The sequence below is a fragment of the Mobula hypostoma genome, chromosome 18 (assembly GCF_963921235.1).
Source record: "Mobula hypostoma chromosome 18, sMobHyp1.1, whole genome shotgun sequence".
NCBI classification, from domain to species: Eukaryota; Metazoa; Chordata; class Chondrichthyes; order Myliobatiformes; family Myliobatidae; genus Mobula; species Mobula hypostoma.
The window spans coordinates 68,306,012-68,330,645 of record NC_086114.1 but is presented as its reverse complement, the minus strand read 5'-3'; the positions used below and the strand labels follow the sequence as shown (position 1 = coordinate 68,330,645).

Here is a 24,634-nt window from a genome sequence, read left to right as displayed (position 1 = left end):
TATTACAGTGACAGCAACCCCCGTTCAATTCCTGACTTTTAGGAGTTTCTACATTCTCCCTGTGACCATGTGGGTTTCCTCCGGGTGCTCCAGTTTCCTCCATATTCCAAACATGCACGGGTTAGAGTTAATAAGTTGTGGGCATGCTACATTGGTGCCAGAAGTGTGGCAACACTGTGGACTGCCTCCAGCACATTCCTCAGAGTGTATTGGTTACTGATACAAATGAAACATTTCACTGTATGCTTCAATTCTTTGACGTACATGTGAAAAACAATGCTGGTTGTTAATAGAAGACTGCAGATAAGTTTCTGGGGATTTTGGAGGTGGGGGGAATTAGTAATGCAATGTGAGGGGCTGTGTAATCCGTTAACCTGGGGTAGGTTAGTAATGAAGAACAGAGTGGTAGGGAAAGGAAATCTGCTATTTACCTAGTAGGGTGGAAAGTAGGGGGACAGTGACGATCATAAGGCAAAATGCAGCCTGTGGCTCCATATGTACAGAAATATCCTTCTCTCAGTCTGAAATAGCTGGACATAGATCTGACCTAGCGTGAGTAGTGCACAGACCAAGGAAGACTTACAGTGATCTGGCCACTTGTTTTAAGTTGTCCACGTTCTGTGGGTTCAGAATTGCACAGGTCTGAAAGAGTTCAAAGGATTCCTGAATCTTTCCTTCTAAGCGGAAGATAAGTGCTGAAACAAGAGTTCAGACATCACTTGTCACATTTATACATTCTAAACAGGAATTACTGAGTTTGCAAGTGCAGAAATGGAATCAGATACCAATATTTAATAGATGTTAAATGATCAGATGGCCATACCTTGTTTACTGGCAACCGAAAAAAAACTGCCTCTGGAACCAAATTTAAAATAGTTATGGAAATAGTTCAAACCTTCCAGAGAGATGGTTACATTGTTTCTCATTATTCCACAGCAATGAACCATAGCCCATTGGGAAATTCAATTTGTGGGCTAGAGTCAGGGAAAAATCCATCAGAATGGCTTGGTTATCAAACGATCTGGCAGATTCACTAATCTCTGTCAAGAAAGTCCAATCATTCAGTAATTCCAGTTCATACTATGTAGCTCATTCCTAATATCCTATGAAGTGGCCAAGCATTGGCTTACAAGGGAGACAATCAATGTGGTTTTGTCAGCGTTACCCACGTAAAGTGAAATTACTTCTCTATATTGTTACTGAAGGGACCATCATGAAAAATTAACCCACCATCTGTTTTTAACTGCAGCACTGATTTCTCAATGTTCCCTTTCCCCACCCCCTATTACTTCTACACCTCAGAAAAACGATTAACTTTGTGGTTTAAAATTATTCCCAAGCGTCCCCAGGACTGGCCTGCAATCTGTACACTACCTCACCTTGTACATAGACAGCATATTCACACATCCCCTGGGTCTCCTGCAGCTGTTCTTTGATGATTGCCTGAAAAATAATTTAAACAGTTGATGTTCTCCTGACACAACACACAGTGTATGCGTTCACTGCACAGAAAACAAGGCAGATGCCTTCTACACATCAACAGTACTGTGTGTGTGTGTGTGTTTCTGTGTCTGTCTGCATGTGTATGTGTGTTTGTTTGTGCCTTTCTGTGTCTGTGTGTGCATGTGCGCAGGCTGAAGCAGGATCTTAACCTGAAACATCAGTACTTCCTCTCCCTCCATAGATGCTGCTCGACCCACTGTGCTCCTCCACACAGTTTGATTCCAGCATCTGCAATGTCTCATGTCACATTTCCTGTTCTAGAGAACCATCATAGTGAACAGATATGGGACATTAAAGTTTACAGCACGAATGTGACATTACAACATTTTTCTATCAGAAATGTGCTAAGGGAGTATTGGCCAGAAAGAAGTAAAGTCTACAAATCAGTAAATTGGAATGAATCAAGGATAGTGGAAGTTCTTTCCATGAGGGAGGAGTTGGAGGCTGCCATTTTATGAAGAAACTTTGTTCTCCATTTTGGGAGTAAAAGTTGCTTGGCTTGATCAGATTTTAAAGTAGACACAATGATGCCTCAGGTAATCTCCTGAACTGGGGATCATTTCCAAATAAGAGGTTATTTGTGACGTGTTCTTTAGTTGGATATAACATGCAGGTTTGTGACTAATAGGGTTTCTATCTGTTATGCGTGATCCAAGTTGGTTGCTGATTGAGAACAAAGAGCCATAAATTACTGATTGCGGCTTGCTGGGAAGAGGACAATATATGGATACTGACCTGGAGCAGAGCCAGTAAAAAGGTGTTAAGGGTCAGACACATCACTGATAGCCAATGATAATAGAATACAATATTTGGTAAGAAGTATAAAAGCAGAGGTTTCCACATACAGTGCAGCGATGACTCAGTAGGAGGTTCACCATCATGGATGTGAGGCACAGATAAGTGGAGATACGAAATGGGACTAGAAGGAACATGTGGCCAGCAGCAGAAACTCCTTTTTAACTGGTATTATATTTCCTGTTCTTTGACTATTCATGAAAAGTCAGGGAAAACTTCGTAGCTGTGCACACACATATTTAGCTGTTTAAATTCACGTGTTCTTCTGTTGAGACAATACAGGTACTTATCGGTAACTACAGATTCTCTCTGGGCCTCCCCGATCATTATTACAAGGGGTGATACTTACGAAAGGAGAGTGCCCACAGAAAGCCAGTTGTAGGTGTGACTCTGTTTAGTTCACAATACTTCAATGCTTACCAAGGCCTATCACTGAGAAATGACAGCACAGAACTGCTCCCCGTTATTCTGTGATCCTCAGTGCAAGGTTATTTCTGAGGATTACTGCAAGGAAGCAGAATTTATAACCAGAAACTTAACTCCAACCAAATCTGACCACAACCTGTGCTTGGCTAAACTTGTTTCCATGAAAAGCTTTCTTCCAGCAAGAAGATGTGTCAGCGAGTCAGCGAACACTACAGCACAGAAACAGGCCCTTTGGCCCACCTAGTCCATACCGAACTATTATTCTGACTAGTCCCATCAACCCGCACCTTGTCTACTGCCCTTCCTTCATACCCTTCCCATCCATGTACTTATTCAAATGCCTCTTAAATATTGCAATTAAACCTATATCTACCACCTCTGCTGGAAGCTCCCTACATACACGCAGCAATCTGTGTCTACCTTTAGTTGCTTGTGTTTGGAGGAAGGAAGATTGCTTTTCATTTAAGTGAATCTCCACTTACCTTGCAGGTCTCATAGTCCTTCCTAATATAATGCAAATGTATCAGCCAGTTTCTTCTTTCCAAAATGGGAAGTTCTGGAGCTACATAAGAGATTAAGGCAAATCATTCAGAAACCACTCACATCCATTTCATAGATTTGTTATTACAGTGACTGTCATTTCAGAAAACATAAGTTCAAGATTGGGAAACTCAATTTCAAGTTTATTCTTGTCATAGGCACACATACACATTGTAATAAGCACCATGAACATTAGTTTTTATAGCAGCAAAACATGATGCATCTTCACAAACTCCCACAGCCCCCAATGATTCTGTAATTTTAATTTCGGAGGACGAAGTGAGAGCATCCATTGAAATCACAGAAAGCATCTGGTCCAGACACAGTATCTGGCTGAGTCTGAAAGACTTGTGCTGATTAATTGGCTGGAGTGTTCACTGAGAGTTTTAACCTCTCGCTTCGGCAATCTGAGTCAAGCTGGTTTCAATTATACCAGTGCCGAAGAAGAATGTAGAAACCTGCCTCAGTGGCCATCATCTAGTAGCACTTGTGTTCACTGTGATGAAGTGCTTTGGGAAGTTAATGACGAAACATATCAACTCCAGCCTGAGAAGAAACTTGGATTTGTTCCAATTTGCTTACAGGCACAACAGGTCCACAGCAGATGCCATTTCATTGGCTCGCCACTCAACCCAGAAACATCTGGATAGCAGAGATGTAGACACCAGGATGCTCTTCGTCAACTACAGCTCAGCATTCAATACTATCATCCTTTCAAAACCAATGAATAAGCTTCAAGACTTTGGCCTCAATAGTTCCTTGTGCAATTCCTGAATTCCTCACTTGCAGAGCCCAGTCTGGCAACAACATCTCCTCCATAATCTCCATCAGCACAGGTGCAGAACAAGGATAAGTGCTTAACCCCCGCTCTGCTTGCTGTATACTTATTGGAACCCAGCTCCAATGCCGTATTTAAGTTTGCTGACAACACCACTGGCCAAATAAAAGAAGTGAGGATGAATCAACATATAGGAGGGAGATTAAAAATCTGGTTGTGTGGTGCTACAACAATAACCAAGGAGCAGATTATTGACTCCAGGAGGAGAAAACAGGAGGTCCATGTGACAGTCCTCGTTGGGGGATCAGAGCTGCAGAGGGTCAGAAACTTTAAATTCCTTGATGTTATCATTTCAGTGGATCTGTCCCAGGTCCAGCAAGTACGTTAAGTGCCATTAGATTAGATTATGAAGACACGTAGTCCTCTTTTATTGTCATTTAGTAATGCATGCATTAAGAAATGATACAATACTTCCTCCGGTGTGATATCACAAAACACAGGACAAACCAAGACTGAAAAAACTGACAAAACCACATAATTATAACATATAGTTACAACAGTGCAACAATACCATAACTTGATGAAGAAGTCCATGAGCACAGTAAAAGTTCGAAGTCTCTCAAATGTCCCACATCTCACGCAGACGGGAGAAGGAAGAACTCTCCCTGCCATGCCGACCACTGTCTGACTCTGAGTCATCCGAAAACTTCAAGCTCTGATCAGCTCTCCGACACCGAGTACTGAGCGCCATCTCTGTCCGAACAATTCGACCTCAACCTTGGTCGCCACCAGCAGGCAAAGCTGGGGATTTTGAGGCCTACCCTCCGAAAGATTCCCGACCATGCAGTAACAACAGCAGCGAACAAGCGTTTCAGAAATTTCTCCAGATGTTATTCTGTGCTTTCACGTCCATTCTCCATCAAATCAGAATTGTCCACAGCTCCTATTTAACAGATACAATATCATTTTCACCGGAGGACTGCGCACGCGCGCAGTGCGCTGCCTCTCTCCTCCCGCCTTACGAAGAAAGCCTGGCAGTAGCCCTACTTCTTTAGAAGTTTGCAAAAGGTTGGCATGGCATCTAAAACTTTGACAAACTCCTATAGATGTGTTATTAAGAGTATATTGATTGGTTGCATCACGGCCTAATATGGAAACACCAAAGCCACTGGATGGAAAATCCTACAAAAAGTCATGGATATGGTCCAGTCCATCATTGAGCACATCTACATGGAGCATTGTCACTGAAAAGCAGCATTCATCACCAAGGACCCCGGCCATCCAAGCCACACTCTCTTGTTGTTGCTGCCATCAGGAAGAAAGTACAGGAACTCCAGGACTAACATCACTAGATTTAGAAACAGTTATTACCCCTCAACCAGAGGGAATAACTTCACTCGCCCCATCATTGAACTGTTCCCACAACCTATGGACTCACTTTCAAGGACTCTTCATCTCATATTCTCAATACTTACTGTTTACTTATTATTATTTCTTCCTTTTTCTCTCTTTCCTTCTGTGCTTGCAGTTCGTTGTTTATTTCTGCATATTGATTGCTTGCCCATCCTATTGTATGTGCTCTCTGACTGATTCCACTGTGTTTCTTGTGTATTTATTGTGACTGCATGCAAGAAAATGAATCTCAGGGTTGTATATGGTGACATATATATACTTTGATATTTATGTTGAAACTTGAGATGAAGAAATACAAAATAAATGAAAATAAATTCATATTCATTAAAAAAATCCTCAGAATAACCCAAGGCAATTCACAACTGTAACGATCGACACACACAAAATGCTAGAGGAATTCAGCAGTTTAGGCAGCATCTATGGAGGAAAATGAATAGTTGACATTTTGAGCTAAAACCCTTCATCAAGATGTGACCTGAAATGTTGACTTTTCCTTTTCCTCTATAGATGCAGGCTGACCTGCTCCAGCAATCTGTGTATGTTGATCCAGATTCCAGCATCTGGAGTCTTTCTTGTGTCACAACCTACTTTATCATTGTGTCACTTTCAAGGGCTCTTCATCTCATGTTATTTTATTTTTCCTTTTTTTACATTTGCAAAGCTTGTTGTCTTTTGCAGACTGGCTGCCCACTCTACTGGTGGGTCTTTCATTGATTGTATTTGGATTTGATGAGTATGCCCACAAGAAAATGAATCTCAGGGTTGTGTACTTTAATACTAATTTTACTTTTAACTATAAAGCTTACTTTTCCATTGCAATTACAACTTTTATTTACATAATAATGTTTTAATATAAAATAAACTTTTCAAGATGCATCACAAGAGTGTAAGTTGAGACTAGGGAGAGCTGGTCATGCTATTTTACAGCCAGTCGGTTTTCATGCATCCTTGTGGATAGTATTCTCCGAGGTTGGCTGACATAACATTTGCTGCAGTCCCCACATTGGATTATGTAGACCACAATAGTCTTATCCAATGGCTTGGTTTGTTCTTTAGATTTGTAGAGTACTCTCCTCAGTGTTGCTGTAGGTTTATGTGCAATCAAAATTCTATGTTTTTGGAGCAACTGGGCTGTCATTTCTGAAACATTTCAAATTTATGGAAGGACAACCTGTTTGGTCACTTCTTGGTTGGTACATCGTTGACCTTGTAGGCATCTTTGTATGAAGTTACGTGGGTATCCATTTCATGCGAATACTTTGAAGAGATATTTCTCCTCTTTATCCTTTAGTTCTGCCATGCTGCAGCGTGACTCTGCTCTTTGGAACAAATTTTGATACAGCTCCTCTTGTATGCATTTGGATGGTTACTGTGATAGTTTAGGATCTGATCTGTATGTGATCCCTTACAATATTATGATTATGATTACGATTATGAGGACCACACAGTCCCCTTTTATTGTCATTTAGTAATGCATGCATTAAGAAATGATAAAAATGTTTTTCCAGAATGATATCACGAAAACACATGACATACCGAATTAAAAACTAACAAAAACCACCTAATTATAACATATAGTTATAACAGTGCAAAGCAATACCGTAATTTGATAAGAACAGACCATGGCACAGTAAAAGTCTCAGAGTTTCTCAAAGTCCCATCATCTCACGCAGACGGTAAACCTCCAGTGCCGCCAACTTGCCGATGCAGCATCCCGGAAGCATCTGACCACAATCCGATTCCGAGTCCGTCCAAGAAACTCCGAGCCTCCGACCACCTATTCGACACTGAGCACTGAGCACCACCTCTGCCGAGCGTTTCGATCCCAGCCCCGGCAACAGGCCATACACAAAGCCGAGGATTTGGGGCCTACGTCTCCGGAGATTCTCGATCGCACAGTAGCAGCGGCAGCGAAACAGGCATTTCAGAAGTTGCTCCAGATGTTCTTCTGTGCTTTCGCGGCTGTCCCCATCAAATCCGGATTGATGCACGGCCCCCTAGTTACACATATCGATATTCATTCGGAACGGCCGCACGCGCTGCGTCGCGCCGCCATCTTCTCCTCCCTCCAAATAAGTGGATGTTTCTAAAGTGCCATCTGTATTTCTACTGGCAAGCACATCTAAGAATGCTAGTTTCCCCTCAGTTTCTTTTTCCATCACAAACTTATAATCATTGAACACATCATTGATTAGTTTATAAGTTCTTTCAATTTCACTGTGTTTTACAATGTAATGGATCCAAGAATTAAGCAATGTAATGGGCCCAAACTTCAGGGTTTAGAATTGGCAACATTGTCTTTCCTAACATTTACATGATGGCTGCCACTATGAATCCGGAGATGGGCAAACCCACTGGGGTCCCTTTTAGCTGTTTGTAAAGCATGCTATTAAATTTAAAGTCAGTACATAAACAGATTTCTACCAGTTTACATATGCTATCTTTACTTTCCATTGTTTGGTTCTTTATTAGGGAGTAGCTCTATTTGAGTTTCTTTGGCTAGACTAAGATAGATGGAGGTGAACAGAGAAGTGACATCAAAAGAGATCATTGTATTGACATCATCTATGCAGATATTGTTCAGGAACTGATGTGACTGTGAATATCCCACTATTAGATATCGAAGATGCCACCACATTTCTTGCGCTAAGTTGTAAGCGGAGAAACTCAGTAACGATACAACTGGACATAGGTATGTTCCTGTGTTATGAACCCTTGGAAGGCTGTAGAATTGCGCAATGTTAGCATCATTTGTCTTTACTCTCCAAAACTTGTCTTTCATGAGTTTTGCAGATTCTGAAGCAACAAATCAGCAATGAGACAACGTCACAACTAAGTTTCCGTAATGACAACCAATCAACCTCCATAAGTATATAAAAGCCAAGAATTTGGAGGACACAGCACAAATGAACAGTGCTAATATCTCTTCGTATGGTGACAAAATGTTTGCAAATGGATTGCCAAAATCAGAGAACAACTCAAGCCAACCATCAACCACCTGAGGCTGCACATTTTCCAAGTTATTTTCAAAAGTTAGAGATTGTCAGGTATGATGTTGCAGCATCACTCATCACTGAGTCATGGCTGTAAGAAGATCATAATTGTGAGCTTAACATCCAAGGATTCACATTGTAGTGCAAGGTCAGGCAGGTAGGTGGGCGGGGGGGGGGGGAGCAGTGGGATGGCTCTGTTGGTAAAAAAATTAAATCAAACCCTTAGGGAAGAGGTGACATAGGATCAGAAGCTACAGAATCCTTGTGGAGAGAGTTAAGAAACTGCAAGGGTAAATAGATTTTAATGGGATTTATATACAGCCCTCTGAACAGTAGCCAGGATGTGGGCTACAAATTACAATGGGACATAGAAAAGGCATATAAAAAGGGCAATGTTGTGATAAATATGGGGGATTTCAACATGCAGGTAGATTGGGAAAATCAGGTTGGTGCTAGATCCCAAAAGGGAATTTTTAGAATGCCTATGAGATAACTTTCTAGAGCAGCTTGTGGTTGAGCACACTAAGAGAAAGGCAATCCTAGATTGGGTCTTAAGTAATTACCTGGATTTGATTAGGAAGCTGAAGGTAAAGGGATGCTTAGGAGCCAGTGATCATAATACGATAGAATTCACCCTGTAGTCTGAGAAGGAAAAGCTAAAATCAGATATATCAGTATTACAGTGCAATAAAGGGAATTACAGAGGTATGAGAGAGGAGCCGGCCAAAGTTGATCGGAAGGTGTCATAAGCAGGGATGATGGCAGAACAGTAATGGCTTGAGTTTCTGAGAGCAATTTGGAAGCTGCAGGAAAGATACATCCCAAAGTTGAAAAAGTATTCTAAAGGGAGGATAAGGCAACCATGGCTGACAAGGGAAACATAAAAGCAAAAGAGAGGACCTATAATAGCAAAAATTAGTGGGAAGGTAGAGGATTGTGAAGCTTTTAAAAACCAACAGGCAACTAAAAAAACCATTAGGAGAGAAAAGATGTACTGTAGGTAAGCTAGCCAATAATATAATCATATAAAAGTTTTTTTTAGATATACAAGAAGTAAAAGAGACAAAAGTGGATTATTGGGCCACTGGAAAATGACACTGGAGAGGTAGTAATGGGGGTGACAAAGAAATGGTGGATGAACTCTCTAAGTATTTTGTGTCAGTCTTCTCTGTGAAACTAGCAGAATGCCAGAAATGTGAGAGTGTAAGGGATAAGAACTGAGTGTTGATACTTTTCCTAGGGAGAAGGTGCTCTGGAAGCTGAGAAGTCTGAAGGTAGATTAGTCACTACGTCGAGATGGACTACACCCCAGGACTCTGAAAAGGTAGCTTAACAGATTGTGGAGTAATGATCTTACAATAATCACTAGATTCTGGAATGGTTCCTGAGTACTGGAAAATTGCACTCCACTCTCTAAGGGAGGCAATTTTTTTGTGTGCCTGTATTTTACTGATATCTGATATGTGCTTGCTATCTTATATATGCTATATGTGCCTTTTGCTGTGTATGACTGTTGGTATTGCGTTTTGCACCTTGGCCCTGAAAAAACACTGTTTTGTTTGCCTCAGAACTGAGGGATGTCCATTTAGAACAAAGAAGATGATTTTTTTTTTAGTCAGATGGTGGTGAATCTGTGGAATTCTTTGCCACAAATGGCTGTGTAGGCCAAATCATTGGGTATATTTAAGGTGCAGGTAAATAGATTCTTGATTAATCAGACTGTCAAAAGTTATAGCCAAATGGCCTAATTCTGCTCCTAGGTGTTATGGTCTAATATGCAGAGAACTGGGAGGGTTGCAAGGCTGGAGAGGTGTGAAAGCACAGAGCGATCTGGAAAAAGAATGACTGATTCAAAAGGCAGGTACACTTTAAACTATGTGGATGTGGACGCCACAAAATTTGGTAGTGCCACAGATGAAGAGGAAGGTTGTTGAAGCCGACAAAAAGAAATAGATCAGATGGAAAGTTAGGGAGAATATTAGCAGTTGAAATTAAATCTTGACAAGTGTGAGGCGCTACTGATGTTTTGGGTAGATTTAAGACAGTGATGAAAAGAGACAGGTCACATCCACAGATTAGGACCCTACATTCAAGCAGGGCTAATTTATGGACAATTAAGTTCGAGCAGAAGTCTACTGGGTGACCCTGTTTGAAAGGAAAGAAACAAATGGCAAGTGGAGGCTTTTAAGTGTGATACCAATTGTCCAAGAGCAGCATGTTCCCGTTTGGGTGAAGTTTAGAGAACCCTGGCCAACGAGAGATATTGAGGCTCTGGTCAAGAAAAAGAAGGAAGGATACGTTGACTTTAGGAAATCAGGATTGTGTAAATGCCTCAATATCTATAATGATTAATTATGGTCATAAGAGGGAAATTAGGAAGGCAGGGAATGAGATCGATCTGGCAGGTAAGGTTCAGAGAAAATGAGTGCCATTGCTATTACAAAGGCAAATCAAAGGTCTTAAGGTGGATAAGTCACCTGGACAAAATGGACTACATCCCAGAGTCCTGAGAGAGGTTGCTGAAGAGATAACGGAGGTATTGGTCATGATCTTTCAAGAATCACTTGATTCTGGCATGGTCCCGGAGAACTGGAAGACTACAAATGTCACTCCACTCTTTAAGAAGGGTGGAAGGGAAAAGAAAGGAAATTACAGGTGAGTTAGCCTAAATCCGATGGTTGGGAAAATGTTGGAATCTATTAAGGATGAGGTTTCGAGGTACTTGGAGACTCATGATGAAATAAGACAAAATCAGCATGGTATCTGTGAAGGGAAATCTTGCTTGACAAATCTGTTAGAATTCTTTGAGGTAGTAACAAGCAGGCAGGACAAAGAAGAGGCAGTGGATGTCATTTACTTGGATTTTCAGAAGGCACTTGATAAGCTGCCACACATGAAGCTCCTTAACAAGATAAAATCCTGTGGCATTACAGGAAAAATACTGGCATGCAGAGTTGAATGGCTGACAGGCAGGAAGCAGCGACTGGAAATAAAAGGGGCAGACCATGATGAAATTAATAATCTTTTCAAGAATCTTATACCAATTTATATCAATCAGAATTTCCTGATGATCCTACCATAATGCATGAATTTTTAAGGAAACTAAGGAAATTAAGGAAATTACGAGCCGATGAACATTTAACATTAGATGCATCCATTACTGAAGAGGAAATAAGGAAAGCAATTTTTTCGATGAATTCTGGTAAAGCACCTGGCCTGGATAGGTATACAGTTGAATTTTATAAATCTTTTTCAGATGTACTTTCTCCCTGGTTATGTAGAATTTTTAAAGATGCCTTATCTGTAGGTAAATTACCACAATCCTTTTATGAACCATCTATCTCATTAATTCCTAAAAAAGATTAAAGATCCCACTGAATGTGCATCATATAGACCCATATCTTTGTTGAATGTGGATTCTAAAGTCTTTTCCAAAATATTAGCAATTAGAATATTACTACAAATTGTCTCCAAAGATCAGACAGGATTTATTAAAAATCATTACTCATATTTTAATATTAGGAGGCTAATGAACATTGTATACACTACTCCAGTTAAAACTCCAGAATGTGTTATTTCGCTTGACACCAAGAAGGCATTTGACAGACTTGAATGGGAATATTTATTTGATATACTTGAGAAATTTAATTTCAGCTCAAAATTTATATCCTGGATTCAACTGATATATCGTACACCCCTGGCTGCTGTATTTACCAATAATCAGAGATCCCTGTTTTTTACGCTTTTTCGAGGTACAAGACAGGGCTGTCCTTTAAGCCCTTTACTTTTTGATATTGCCCTGGAGCCCTTGGCAATTGCTATTCGTGATTCACCTAATATATTTGGCATTATTCGTGGGAATGAGACGCATAAGGTATCATTATATGCAGATGACCTGTTACTATATATCTCTAACCCAGAGAAATCCATCCCTGCAGTAATAACACTATTTGCTCAGTTTAGTAGTTTTTCTGGTTATAAATTGAATCTTAATAAGAGTGTGCTTTTCCCATTAAATAGGCAAGTTTCAATTGATAGACAAGCACCATTTAGATTAGTTACTGATTATTTTACTTATTTAGGTGTTAAAATTACTAAGAAGCACAAGGATCTATTTAAAGTTAACTTTTTACCCGTAATTGATCATGTTGAACAACTGTTTACTAAATGGTCCCCTTTGTCCTTATCTTTGATTGGTCAAATTAATACTATTATGATTATTTTACCTACATTTTTGTATTTATTTCAGGTGGTATCAATTTTTATCCCCAAATCTTTTTTTGATATTATTGATTCTAAAATTTCTTCCTATATATAGCAGAATAGAAATCCCAGGTTAAGTAAGAAATATTTACAGAAATCAAAAAAAGGCGGTAGTTTGGTTTTGCCGAATCTTAGATTTTACTACTGGGCAATTAACATTCGATATTTAACGTTTTGGACACAAGAATTGGATGAAACGCAATGTCCACGATGGATGAACCTTGAGCGGGAGTCTATACAGGGTTTTTTGCTGGCTTCTATTCTTGGAGCTGCGCTTCCCTTTGCACTTACTAAATTGAATAAACAAATGGTAAATCCAATAATTAAACATACAATACAAATATGGTTTCAATTTCGTAAATTCTTTGGATTGAACAAATTTATCCTGTCAAGTTCTATTACATCTAATTTTTTCTTTCATAGAACATAGAATAGTACAGCACATTACAGGCCCTTCGGCCCACAATGTTGTGCCAACCCTCAAACCCCGCCTCCCATATAACCCCCCACCTTAAATTTCTCTATATACCTGTCTAGTAGTCTCTTAAACTTCACTAGCGTATCTGCCTCCACCACTGACTCAGGCAGTGCATTCTACACACCAACCACTCTCTGAGTAAAAAACCTTCCTCTAATATCCCCCTTGAACTTCCCACCCCTTACCTTAAAGCCATGTCCTCTTGTATTGAGCAGTGGTGTCCTGGGGAAGAGGCGCTGGCTATCCACTCTATCTATTCCTCTTATTATCTTGTACACCTCTAGCATGTCTCCTCTCATCCTCCTTCTCTCCAAAGAGTACAGCCCTAGCTCCCTTAATCTCTGATCATAATCCATACTCTCTAAACCAGGCAGCATCCTGGTAAATCTCCTCTGTACCTTTTCCAATGTTTCCACATCCTTTCTATAGTGAGGTGACCAGAACTGGACACAGTACTCCAAGTGTGGCCTAACCAGAGTTTTATAGAGCTGCATCATTACCTCGCAACTCTTAAACTCTATCCCTCGACTTATGAAAGCTAACACCCCATAAGCTTCCTTAACTACCCTATCTACCTGTGAGGCAACTTTCAGGGATCTGTGGACATGTACCCCCAGATTCCTCTGCTCCTCCACACTACCAAGTATCCTGCCATTTACTTTGTACTCTGCCTTGGAGTCTGTCCTTCCAAAGTGTACCACCTCACACTTCAACCATCTAGAATTGATCAAGCTTTTCTTCTATGGAAAACAAAGGGAATAACATGTTTTCGTGATTTATTCATGGATGATTGTTTTAAATCTCTTGAACAGTTGTCTAATAAATATAATTTGCCTAGATCACATTTTTCAGATATTTACAGATTAAAAACTTTTTGAACACTACCTTATCTACCTTTCCGATATCACATCAAATTGAAGTTACAAAAAATTTTTTAGGTTTAAACCCTTATTAGAAGAGATTAATAACAAATATTTATGATCTGATTATGAAAATACGTCTAGGTACATCTGATAACATTGAGTTTGAGTGGGAAAGAGAACTTCAAATATCTTTATCTACAGAGAAATGGGAAAATATTTAATTAGTCAATGCTTCCTCAATGTGTGCCAGACACGCCTCGATACAATTTAAGGTGGTTCACAGGGCTCCTATGTCCAAGGATAAGGTAGCTCGTTTTTATTGCCATATAAATCCTGTTTGTGATAGCTGTAATTCTGACGAAGCTTCCTTGACACATATGTTCTGGTCTTGTCCTCTTCTAGAAAAATATTAGAAATATATTTTTGATATTATTTCAGTAGTTCTGCGTATTGATTTACAACTTCATCCTATTACTCCAATTTTTGGACTACCAGTGATAGACCGTAGTTGTTTATCCTCGTCAGCTTGTTGTCCAATTGCATCTGTTACATTAATAGCCAGAAGATCCATATTACTTAAATGGAAAGATTCTAATCCCCCCCACTACATTTCAATGGTTTTCCCAAACAATAGCATGCCTAAACTTGAAAAAAAATAGGAGCGGTACTATGGATCCTTCGGTTAAATTTGCAAAAACTTGGAGGCCATTTATTCAATATTTTCATATGATGTAAGTTGACCCTTTCTGAATCCTTTGTAGTAATTTTTTTTTGTTCATGTATAGAGGAGCGGAGTTAATGACAAATAATAATTTTAGCCGATGTAATATGACAGCCCAAGCTTTGTTTTTTTTTCCAGTTTTTTTTTAGTTTAGGGAAAAGTGGCAGATGGAATACCGTGTTGGGAAATGTATGATAATGTATTTTGGTAAAAGGAACAATAGTGTAGACTATTATCTAAATGGGGAAAAGGTTCAAACATCAGAGGTGCCAAGGGACTTAGGAATCCTCGTGCAAAACTCCCAGAATTTACAGGTTGAATCTGTGGTAAAGAAGGCAAGTGTAATGTTGACATTTATTTATTTATTTTTGGTGTGTGTGATGTTGGCGGGGCAATGTCTTTTTTCCATGCCTTTACAAGGCGCGGAGAGCGGGAGAGAGAGAGAGAGAGAGCGAGAGAGCGAGAGAGAGAGACTGTGTAGCACACCACTCCTCACACAGACATTTCGCAGTATTTTTCTCTTTATTTTAAGAGGTCGAGTTGCGATCTCGACACTCAACCTGGCACAGATGGAAAGTGTACTCGGGAGCGGACCCGACTGGGTTCCAACCCGGGAACCTCTGCTCCAGAGTCCGGTGCTGATGTCATTGCGCCAGCAGCCGGCCCGTTGGCATTTATTTCAAGGGGAATAAATTATTTTGGTATTGACTGAGGAGAAATTATGACAAAGTCAAGAGACAAGGGAAATGAGTGCAGATGTTTTGGAGGATATTCATATATCAAGGAGGAGGGAGGACATTCATACCATCATGGAGGAGTTACTTGTAGCCTTAAAGTGTATTTCAGGTAGATAAATCCCCTGACTGAGTGCATCCTCAGACTTTGTGGGAGGTAGAGAGGAAATTATGAATGCCTTTGTAGAGATTTTTGCTTCATAATTAGCCTCTGGTGACGGTCCTAAAGACTGGAAGGTGGTTAATGTTGAACTATTGTTCAAGCCATGGAACTACAAGCCAGTCAGTCTGACATTAGTTGTGGGAAGTTACCAGAGGGAATTCTGAGGAACAGGGTCTACCAGCATGTGGACAGATAAAATCTGATTAGAAGGGGTCAGCATGGCTTTGTGTGTGGGAAGTTGTGCTTGACAAACCTCAGAATTTTTTGAAGAAGAACCAAAAATGTAGATAAGTGTCTATTTGGATTTTTAGCAAGGACCCACATGGTAGGCTGGTCTGGAATGTGAGTTCCCATGGAGCTAGTTAGGTGGGTTCAAAATTGACTCAAAATTAGGAAGCAGATGGTGTGGTTGAAAGTCATTTCTTGGAATGGAGGCCAGTGACTACTGGTGTATTGCAGAGGTTGATGTGGGACACTTGTTATTCATTATTTATATAAATGATTAGGATGTGAATGCACAAGACTTGATCAGCAAGTTTGTGGATGACATGAAATTTAGAGGTGTTATTGACAGTCAGGAAGATTATTATTGATTACAAGGGAATTTTGATTAGTCAGGGATGTGGGCAAAGAGTGGCAACTGAATTTCAATGCATAAAAGTGTGAAGTGATGCATTTGGAAAATCAAATGAATGCAGACCTATACTATGAATGGTAGGGGGTGTAAAGGAACAGAGGGACATTGGAGTATGTACCTGCCTGGCCTCTGTACCTCCCTCTGCAATTGGATCCTCAACTTCCTAACTGGAAGACCATAGTCTGTGCAGATTAGTGATAACATATCCTCCTTGCTGACGATCAACACTGGCACACTTCAGGGGTGTGTACTTAGCCCACTGCTCTACTCTCTATATACACAAGACTGTGTGGCTCGGCATAGCTCAAATACCATCTATAAATTTGCTGATGATACAACCCTTGTTGGTAGAATCTCAGGTGGTGATGAGAGGGTGTACAGGAGTGAGATATGCACATTAGTGCAATGGTGCCGCAGCAACAACCTGGCACTCAATGTCAAAGAGCTGATTGTGAACTTCAGGAAGGGTACGACGAAGGAACACATACCAATCCTCATAGGGGGATCAGAAGTGGAGAGAGTGGGCAGCTTCAAGTTCCTGGGTGTCAAGATCTCTGAGGTTCTAACCTGGTCCCAACATATCGACGTAGTTATAAAGAAGGCAAGACAGCGGCTCTACTTTATTATGAGTTTAAAAGAGATTTGGCATGTCAACAAATATACTCAAAAGCTTCTATAGTTGTACCGTGAAGAGCATTCGGACAGGCTGCATCACTATCTGGTATGGAGGGGCTACTGCACAGGACTGAAAGAAGCTGCAGAAGGTTGTAAATCTAGTCAGCTCCATCTTGGGCACTAGCCCACAAAGTACCCAGGCCATCTTCAGGTAGTGGTCCATTTTTAAGGACCTCCAGCACCCAGGGCATGCCCTTTTGTCACTGTTACCGTCAGGTAGGAGGTACAGAAGCCTGAAGGCACACACTCAGCGATTCAGGAAAAGCTTCTTCCACTCTGCCATCGGATTCCTAAATAGACATTGAACTTTGGACACTACCTTACTTTTCTTTTAATATACAGTATTTCTGTTTTTGCAAGGTTTTTTAAAAATCTACTCAATATACATAATTGTTTTATTTATTTATTATTATGTTTTATTTTATTTATTACTTTTCTCTCTCTGCTAGATTATGTATTGCATTGAACTGCTGCTGCTAAGTTAACAAATTTCACGTCACATGCCGGTGATAATACACCCAATTCTGATTCCATAAGTGAACAGTTTGTTGAAAGTGGTGTCACAAGTTAGACAGAGTGGTGAAAAAACACTGGCCTGCATTAGTCAGGGCACAGAAAATAGGAGTTGGGACATTTTGTTGCGATTTTATATGTCATGAGTGAGGCCACGCTTCGAATACAGTGTGCAGTTTTTGTTACTCTGTATGTGATCAAAGATGTGGTAAACTAGAAAGAGCATAGAAAAGATTTATGAGGATGTTACCAGGACCAAAGTACCTGAGTTATAGGGAGAGATTGGTCAGGCTAGCATTTTTGTCCTTAGAACTTAAGAGAATGAAGGAGAACTTAGGAGAATGCTCTTTTATAAATGTTTAAAATTAAGAGAGGCATAAGTAAGGTGGACGGTAACAATAATTTTTCCAAGGTAGGAGAGTCCAAAACCATGAGGCATAGATTTAGGGTAAGAAGAGAAAGATTTAAAAGAGACCTGATGAGGTAACTTTTTCATGAAAAGGCTGTTCAGTATGTGGAACAAGTTACCAGAAGTTGTAGTTGATGCTGGTACAATAGTATTATTTAAAAGACACTTTGAGAGGTACACGGAGAAGTGGGGCTCAGAGTAGTTCGAATGCAGGAAACTGGGACTAGAAACAGAAACACAGAAAACCTACAGCACAATACAGGCCCTTCAGCCCACAATGGTGTGGCGAACAGGTACTTATTTTAGAAATTACCTCGGGTTACCCAATGCCCTCTATTTTTTTAAGCTCCATGTACCCATCCAGGAGTCTCTTAAAAGACCCTACTATATCTGCCTCCAGCACCATCACCAGCAGCCCATTCCACACACTCTGCACTCTCTGCGTAAAAAAACTTACCTCTGACATGCCCTCTGTACCTACTTCCAAGCACCTTAAAACTGCCCTCTCATGTTAGACATTTCAGTCCTGGGAAGAAACCTCTGACTATCCACACGATCAATGCCTCTCATCATCTTATATACCTCTATCAGGTCACCTCTCATCCTCTGTCGCTCCAAAGAGAAAAGGCCAAGTTCACTCAACCTATTCTCATAAGGCATGCTCCCCAATCCAGGCAACAACCTCGTTAATTTCCTCTGCACTCTTTCTGTAGTTTCCACATCCTTCATGTAGTGAGGTGACCAGAACTGAGCAAAGTAGATCAAGTGAGGTCTGACCAGGGTCCTATATGGCTGTAATATTACCTCTCGGCTCTTGAACTCAATCCCATGGTTGATGAAGACCAATGCACCATATGCCTTCTTAACCACACAGTCAACCTACGCAGCAGCTTTGAGTGTCCTATGGATTTGGACCCCAAGATCCACACTACCAAGGGTCTTACCATGAATACTATATTTGACCTACCAAAATGAACCACCTCATACATATCTGGGTTGAACTCCATCTGCCACTTCTCAGCCCAGATTTGCATCCAACTGATGGCCCGCTGTAACCACTGACAGCCTTCCACACTATCCACAACACCCCCAACCTTTGTGTGATCAGCAAATTTACGAACCCATCCCTCCACTTCCTCATCCAGGTCATTTATAAAAATCACGAAGAGTACGGGTCCCAGAACAGATCCTTGAGGAATACCACTGGTCATCAACCTCCATGCAAAATATGACCTGTCTACAACCACTCTTTGCCTTCTGTGGGCAAGCCAATTCTGGATCCACACAGTAAGGTCCCTTTGGATCCCATGCCTCATTACTTTCCCAATGAGCCTTGCATGGGATACCTTATCAAATGCCTTGCTAAAACCATATACACTACATCTACTGCTCTTCCTTCATCACATCCTCAAAAAATTCAATCAGGCCCGTCAGGCACGACCTGCCTTTAGCCATGCTGACTATTTTTAATTATATTATGCCTCTCTAAACGTTCATAAATCCTGCCTCTCAGGATCTTCTCCATCAACTTACCAACCACTGAAGTAAGACTCACTGGTCTATAATTTCCTAGGCTATCTCTACTCCCTTTCTTGAAGAAGGGAACAACATCTGCAACCTTCCAATCTTCCAGAACCTCTCCCGTCCCCATTGATGATGCAAAGATCATTGCCAGAGAATCAGCAATCTCCTCCCTTGCCTCCCACAGTAGCCTGGGGTATATCTCGCCTGGTCTAGGTGACTTACCCAACTTGATGCTTTCCGAAAGCTCTAGCACATCCTCTTTCTTAATGTCTAAATGCTCAAGTTTTTCAGTCCGTTGTAAGTCATCTCTACAATTGCCAAGGTCCTTTTCCATTGTGAATACTGAAGCAAAGTATTCATTAAGCATCTCTGCTATCTCCTCCGGTTCCATACACACTTTTCCATTGTCACACTTGATTGGTCTTATTCTCTCACGTCTTATCTTCTTGCTCTTCACATACTTGTAGAATGCCTTGGGGTTTTCCTTAATCCTGCTCGCCAAGGCCCTCTCATGGCCCCTCTTGGCTCTCCTAATTTCATTCTTAAACTCCTTCCTGCTAGGTTTACAACTTTTTCTAGATCTCTATCATGACCTAGTTTCTTGAACTTTTCGTAAGCTTTTCTTTTCTTCTTGACTAGATTTTCAACAGCCTTTTTACACCACTGTTTCTGTACCCAACCATCCTTTCCCTGTCTTATTAGAATGTACCTATGCAGAACACCAGGCAAATATCCCTTGAACATTTGCCACATTTCTGCCGTACCTTTCCCTGAGAACATATGTTCCCCATTTATGCTTCCAAGTTCCTGCTTGATGGCTTCCTATTTCCCCTTACCCCAATTAAACGCTTTCCTAACTTGTATGTTCTTATCCCTCTCCTGCGCTATTGTAAAGGAGATAGAATTGTGATCACTATCTCCAAAATGCTCTCCCACTAAGAGATCTGACACCTGACCAGGTTCGTTTCCCAATACCAGATCAAGTACAGTGTATCCTCTTGTAGGCTTATCAAACCTTCCTGAACACACCTAACAAACTCCACCCCATCTAAACCCCTTGCTCTAGGGAGATGCCAATCAATATCGGGGAAAGTAAAATCTCCTATCAGGACGACTCTGTTATTATTGCACCGTTCCAGAATTTGCATCCCTATCTGCTCCTTGATGTCCGTTACTATTTGGTGGTCTATAAAAAACAGCCAGTAGAGTTATAGACCCCTTCCTGTTTCTAACTTCCAGCCACAGAGACTCCGTAGCCAATCCCTCCATGACTTCCTTCTTTTCTGCAGCCATGACACTATCTCTGATCAGCAGTGCCACGCCTCCACCTCTTTTGCCTCCCTCCCTGTCCTTTCTGAAACATCTAAAACCCGGCACTTGAAGTAACCATTCCTGCCCCTGAGCCATCCAAGTCTCTGTAATGGCCGGAACATCATAGCTCCAAGTACTGATCTATGCTCAAAGCTCATCCGCTTTGTTGATGATGCTCCTTGCTAAGCCACATATGAAGGCCAAGAACTAGATCTGGTTGTCAGAGGCTATTTGAGACACACACCTTTGGGAGCATTTAATATGTAGTGGGAGCTTATCGCCACTGCCCTACCCCCCCCCCCCCCAGCTATGACAACCTGAAGGAACCAGTTCCCCGATAGAAGGTGATAAATTTATTAGAGGTATGGAAAGATTGGGTTTTTATGAAAGATCAATAACTTTTCCCCATTGCAGGGGTATGAAAAACAAGAGGAGATAGGTTTAAGATGAAATGGAGAGGAAGTTTTTAATTAAAGAGGGTTGAGGGGAAACTTTTATTTTTACAGAGTTGTTGATAGCTAGAATGTGCTGCAAGAGACCCAGATCCAACCAAAGTGTTTTAAGAGGCATTTAAATAAACAAGGAATAGAAAATATGGCCCTAGTATGGACAAATGGGATTAGTGCATAGGACAAAAATGACAGCATGGACATGGTGGGCTGAAAGGCCTGTTTCTGTGCTGCACAACTCTTATCACCCTTCAACAGGACCATGTGATAATCATTAAAAGGGTGTTGGGTAAATTGGAGGGAGGAGAAGATGGCGGCGCGACACAGCGCGCGCGGCCTCTCCGGTAAATGATATCGTATTTGTAAGTAGGATGCCGTGCACAATTCTGATTTGATGGAGACATACGTGAGAAGCACATAGGAACATCTGGAGAAACTTCTGAAATGCACGGTTTGCTGCCGCTGCTACTGTGCGATCCAGAATCTCCGGAGGGAAAGGCCCCAAATCCTTGGCTTTGCCTGTTGCTGGCGGCTGGGGATGGGGTCAAAGCGCTCGGCAGAGATGGTGCTCGGTGTTGGAGGCTCGAAGTTTTTGGACGGACTCAAGAGTCGGACTGTGGTCGGGTGCTTCCAGGGTGCTGCATCGGTAAGTTTACGGCGCAGGAAGCTCATGGCAGGGAGAGTTTTCTTCCTTCTGCCGTCTGCATGAGATGATGGGACTTTCGAGAGACTTTGAGACTTTTTTTTACCATGCCCATGGTCTGTTCTTCATCAAATTACAGTATTGCTTGCACTGTTGTAACTATATGTTATAATTATGTGGTTTTTGTCAGTTTTTCAGTCTTGGTCTGTCTTGTGTTTCTGTGATATCACACTGGAGGAACATTGTATCATTTCTTAATGCATGCATTACTAAATCACAATAAAACATAGAAACATTGAAAATAGGTGCAGGAGTAGGCCATTCGGCCCTTCGAGCCTGCACCACCATTTATTATGACCATGGCTGATCATCCAACTCAGAACCCTGCACCAGCCTTCCCTCCATACCCCCTGATCCCCGCAGCCACAAGGGCCATATCTAATTCCCTCTTAAATATAGCCAATGAACTGGCCTCAACTGTTTCCTGTGGCAGAGAATTCCACAGATTCACCACTCTCTGTGTGAAGAAATTTTTCCTAATCTCAGTCCTAAAAGGCTTCCCCTTTATCCTCAAACTGTGACCCCTCGTTCTGGACTTCCCCAACATCGGGAACAATCTTCCTGCATCTAGCCTGTCCAATCCCTTCAGGATTTTATACGTTTCAATCAGATCCCCTCTCAATCTTCTAAATTACAACGAGTACAAGCCCAGTTCATCCAGTCTTTCTTCATATGAAAGTCCTGCCATCCCAGGAATCAATCTGGTGAACCTTCTTTGTACTCCCTCTATGGCAAGGATGTCTTTCCTCAGATTAGGGGACCAAAACTGCACACAATACTCCAGGTGTGGTCTCACCAAGGCCTTGTACAACTGCAGTAGTACCTCCCTGTTCCTGTACTCGAATCCTCTCGCTATAAATGCCAGCATACCATTCGCCTTTTTCACCGCCTGCTGTACCTGCATGCCCACTTTCAATGACTGGTGTATAATGACACCTAGGTCTCGTTGCACCTCCCCTTTTCCTAATCGGCCACCATTCAGATAATAATCTGTTTTCCTATTTTTGCCACCAAAGTGGATAACTTCACATTTATCCACATTAAATTGCATCTGCCATGAATTTGCCCACTCACCCAACCTATCCAAGTCACCCTGCATCCTCTTAGCATCCTCCTCACAGCTAACACTGCCGCCCAGCTTCGTGTCATCCGCAAACTTGGAGATGCTGCATTTAATTCCCTCATCCAAGTTATTAATATATATTGTAAACAACTGGGGTCCCAGCACTGAGCCTTGCGGTACCCCACTAGTCACTGCCTGCCATTCTGAAAAGGTCCCGTTTATTCCCACTCTTTGCTTCCTGTCTGCTAACCAGTTCTCTATCCACATCAATACCTTACCCCCAATACCGTGTGCTTTAAGTTTGCACACTAATCTCCTGTGTGGGACCTTGTCAAAAGCCTTTTGAAACTCCAAATATACCACATCCACTGGTTCTCTCCTATCCACTCTACTAGTTATATCCTCAAAAAATTCTATGAGATTCGTCAGACATGATTTTCCTTTCACAAATCCATGCTGACTTTGTCCGATGATTTCACTGCTTTCCAAATGTGCTGTTTTCACATCTTTGATAACTGACTCCAGCAGTTTCCCCACCACCAACGTTAGGCTAACCAGTCTATAATTCCCCGGTTTCTCTCTCCCTCCTTTTTTAAAAAGTGGGGTTACATTAGCTACCCTCCAATCCTCAGGAACTAGTCCAGAATCTAACGAGTTTTGAAAAATTATCACTAATGCATCCACCATTTCTTGGGCTACTTCCTTAAGCACTCTAGGATGCAGACCATCTGGCCCTGGGGATTTATCTGCCTTTAATCCCTTCAATTTACCTAACACCACTTCCCTACTAACATGTATTTCGCTCAGTTGCTCCATCTCACTGGACCCTCTGTCCCCTACTATTTCTGGAAGATTATTTATGTCCTCCTTAGTGAAGACAGAACCAAAGTAATTATTCAATTGGTCTGCCATGTCCTTGCTCCCCATAATCAATTCACTTGTTTCTGTCTGTAGGGGACCTACATTTGTCTTTACCAGTCTTTTCCTTTTTACATATCTATAAAAGCTTTTACAGTCAGTTTTTATGTTCCCTGCCAGTTTTCTCTCATAATCTTTTTCCCCCTTCCTAATTAAGCCCTTTGTCCTCCTCTGCTGAACTCTGAATTTCTCCCAGTCCTCAGGTGAGCCACTTTTTCTGGCTAATTGGTAGGCTTCTTCTTTGGAATTGATACTATCCCTAATTTCTCTTGAGGACTGTGTGTCCTCATAATCTAATCTAATCTAAATTGGACTTGATCAATATTAGGAGATGCGCAGAAGAGTTTTGCATATTGATGGAAAGTAGAAGAAGGGATATAGGACCAGAATTCAGTAGAATAGTTAAAAAGCACAGTTGTGGGTTTTGTCAGGATATGAGCTGAAGCAGAGTTGGAGTCAGGCAATCTTACAGAGGTGGAAACAGATATTGTGGGACAAGATGGAACAATTCTGTGAATCAGAAGCTCATCTTGGGACCCAGTATAGCTCCATGCCAGCAATAATCTGGTTCAGAACTTTGGAGTAGGTGTAATGGAGTTGATTGTGGTGTTCCCAGTACTTAGCTGGAGCCAAATACATACTTCATTATGGAAAGGGAAATTAAGCCTTATTGTTGCTTCTGATCATCAGCTTTTGGGACGAGCATCCATGTGATGGCCACTGAAATGGGAACAGGTTTGGTTGTGATGTCCATGATCAAAG

At 41.3% G+C, this 24,634-nt stretch overlaps 1 protein-coding gene across 2 annotated transcripts in view; it reads right to left on the bottom strand.

Annotated features, from left to right (window-relative positions):
- Positions 1-24,634, bottom strand: part of bbs4 (Bardet-Biedl syndrome 4) — a 113,397-nt gene that overhangs the window by 69,066 nt on the left and 19,697 nt on the right. The window contains exons 4-6 of one of the 2 annotated variants that reach the window (XM_063071077.1): positions 3,207-3,286; positions 1,380-1,443; positions 584-695 (exon numbers count right to left, since the gene is read on the bottom strand). In XM_063071077.1, the coding sequence (XP_062927147.1) occupies positions 584-695; positions 1,380-1,443; positions 3,207-3,286 (256 nt within the window). Of the gene's footprint in view, positions 1-583; positions 696-1,379; positions 1,444-3,206; positions 3,289-24,634 lie in introns of both variants that reach the window. The other variant, XM_063071079.1, reaches the window with a different exon arrangement.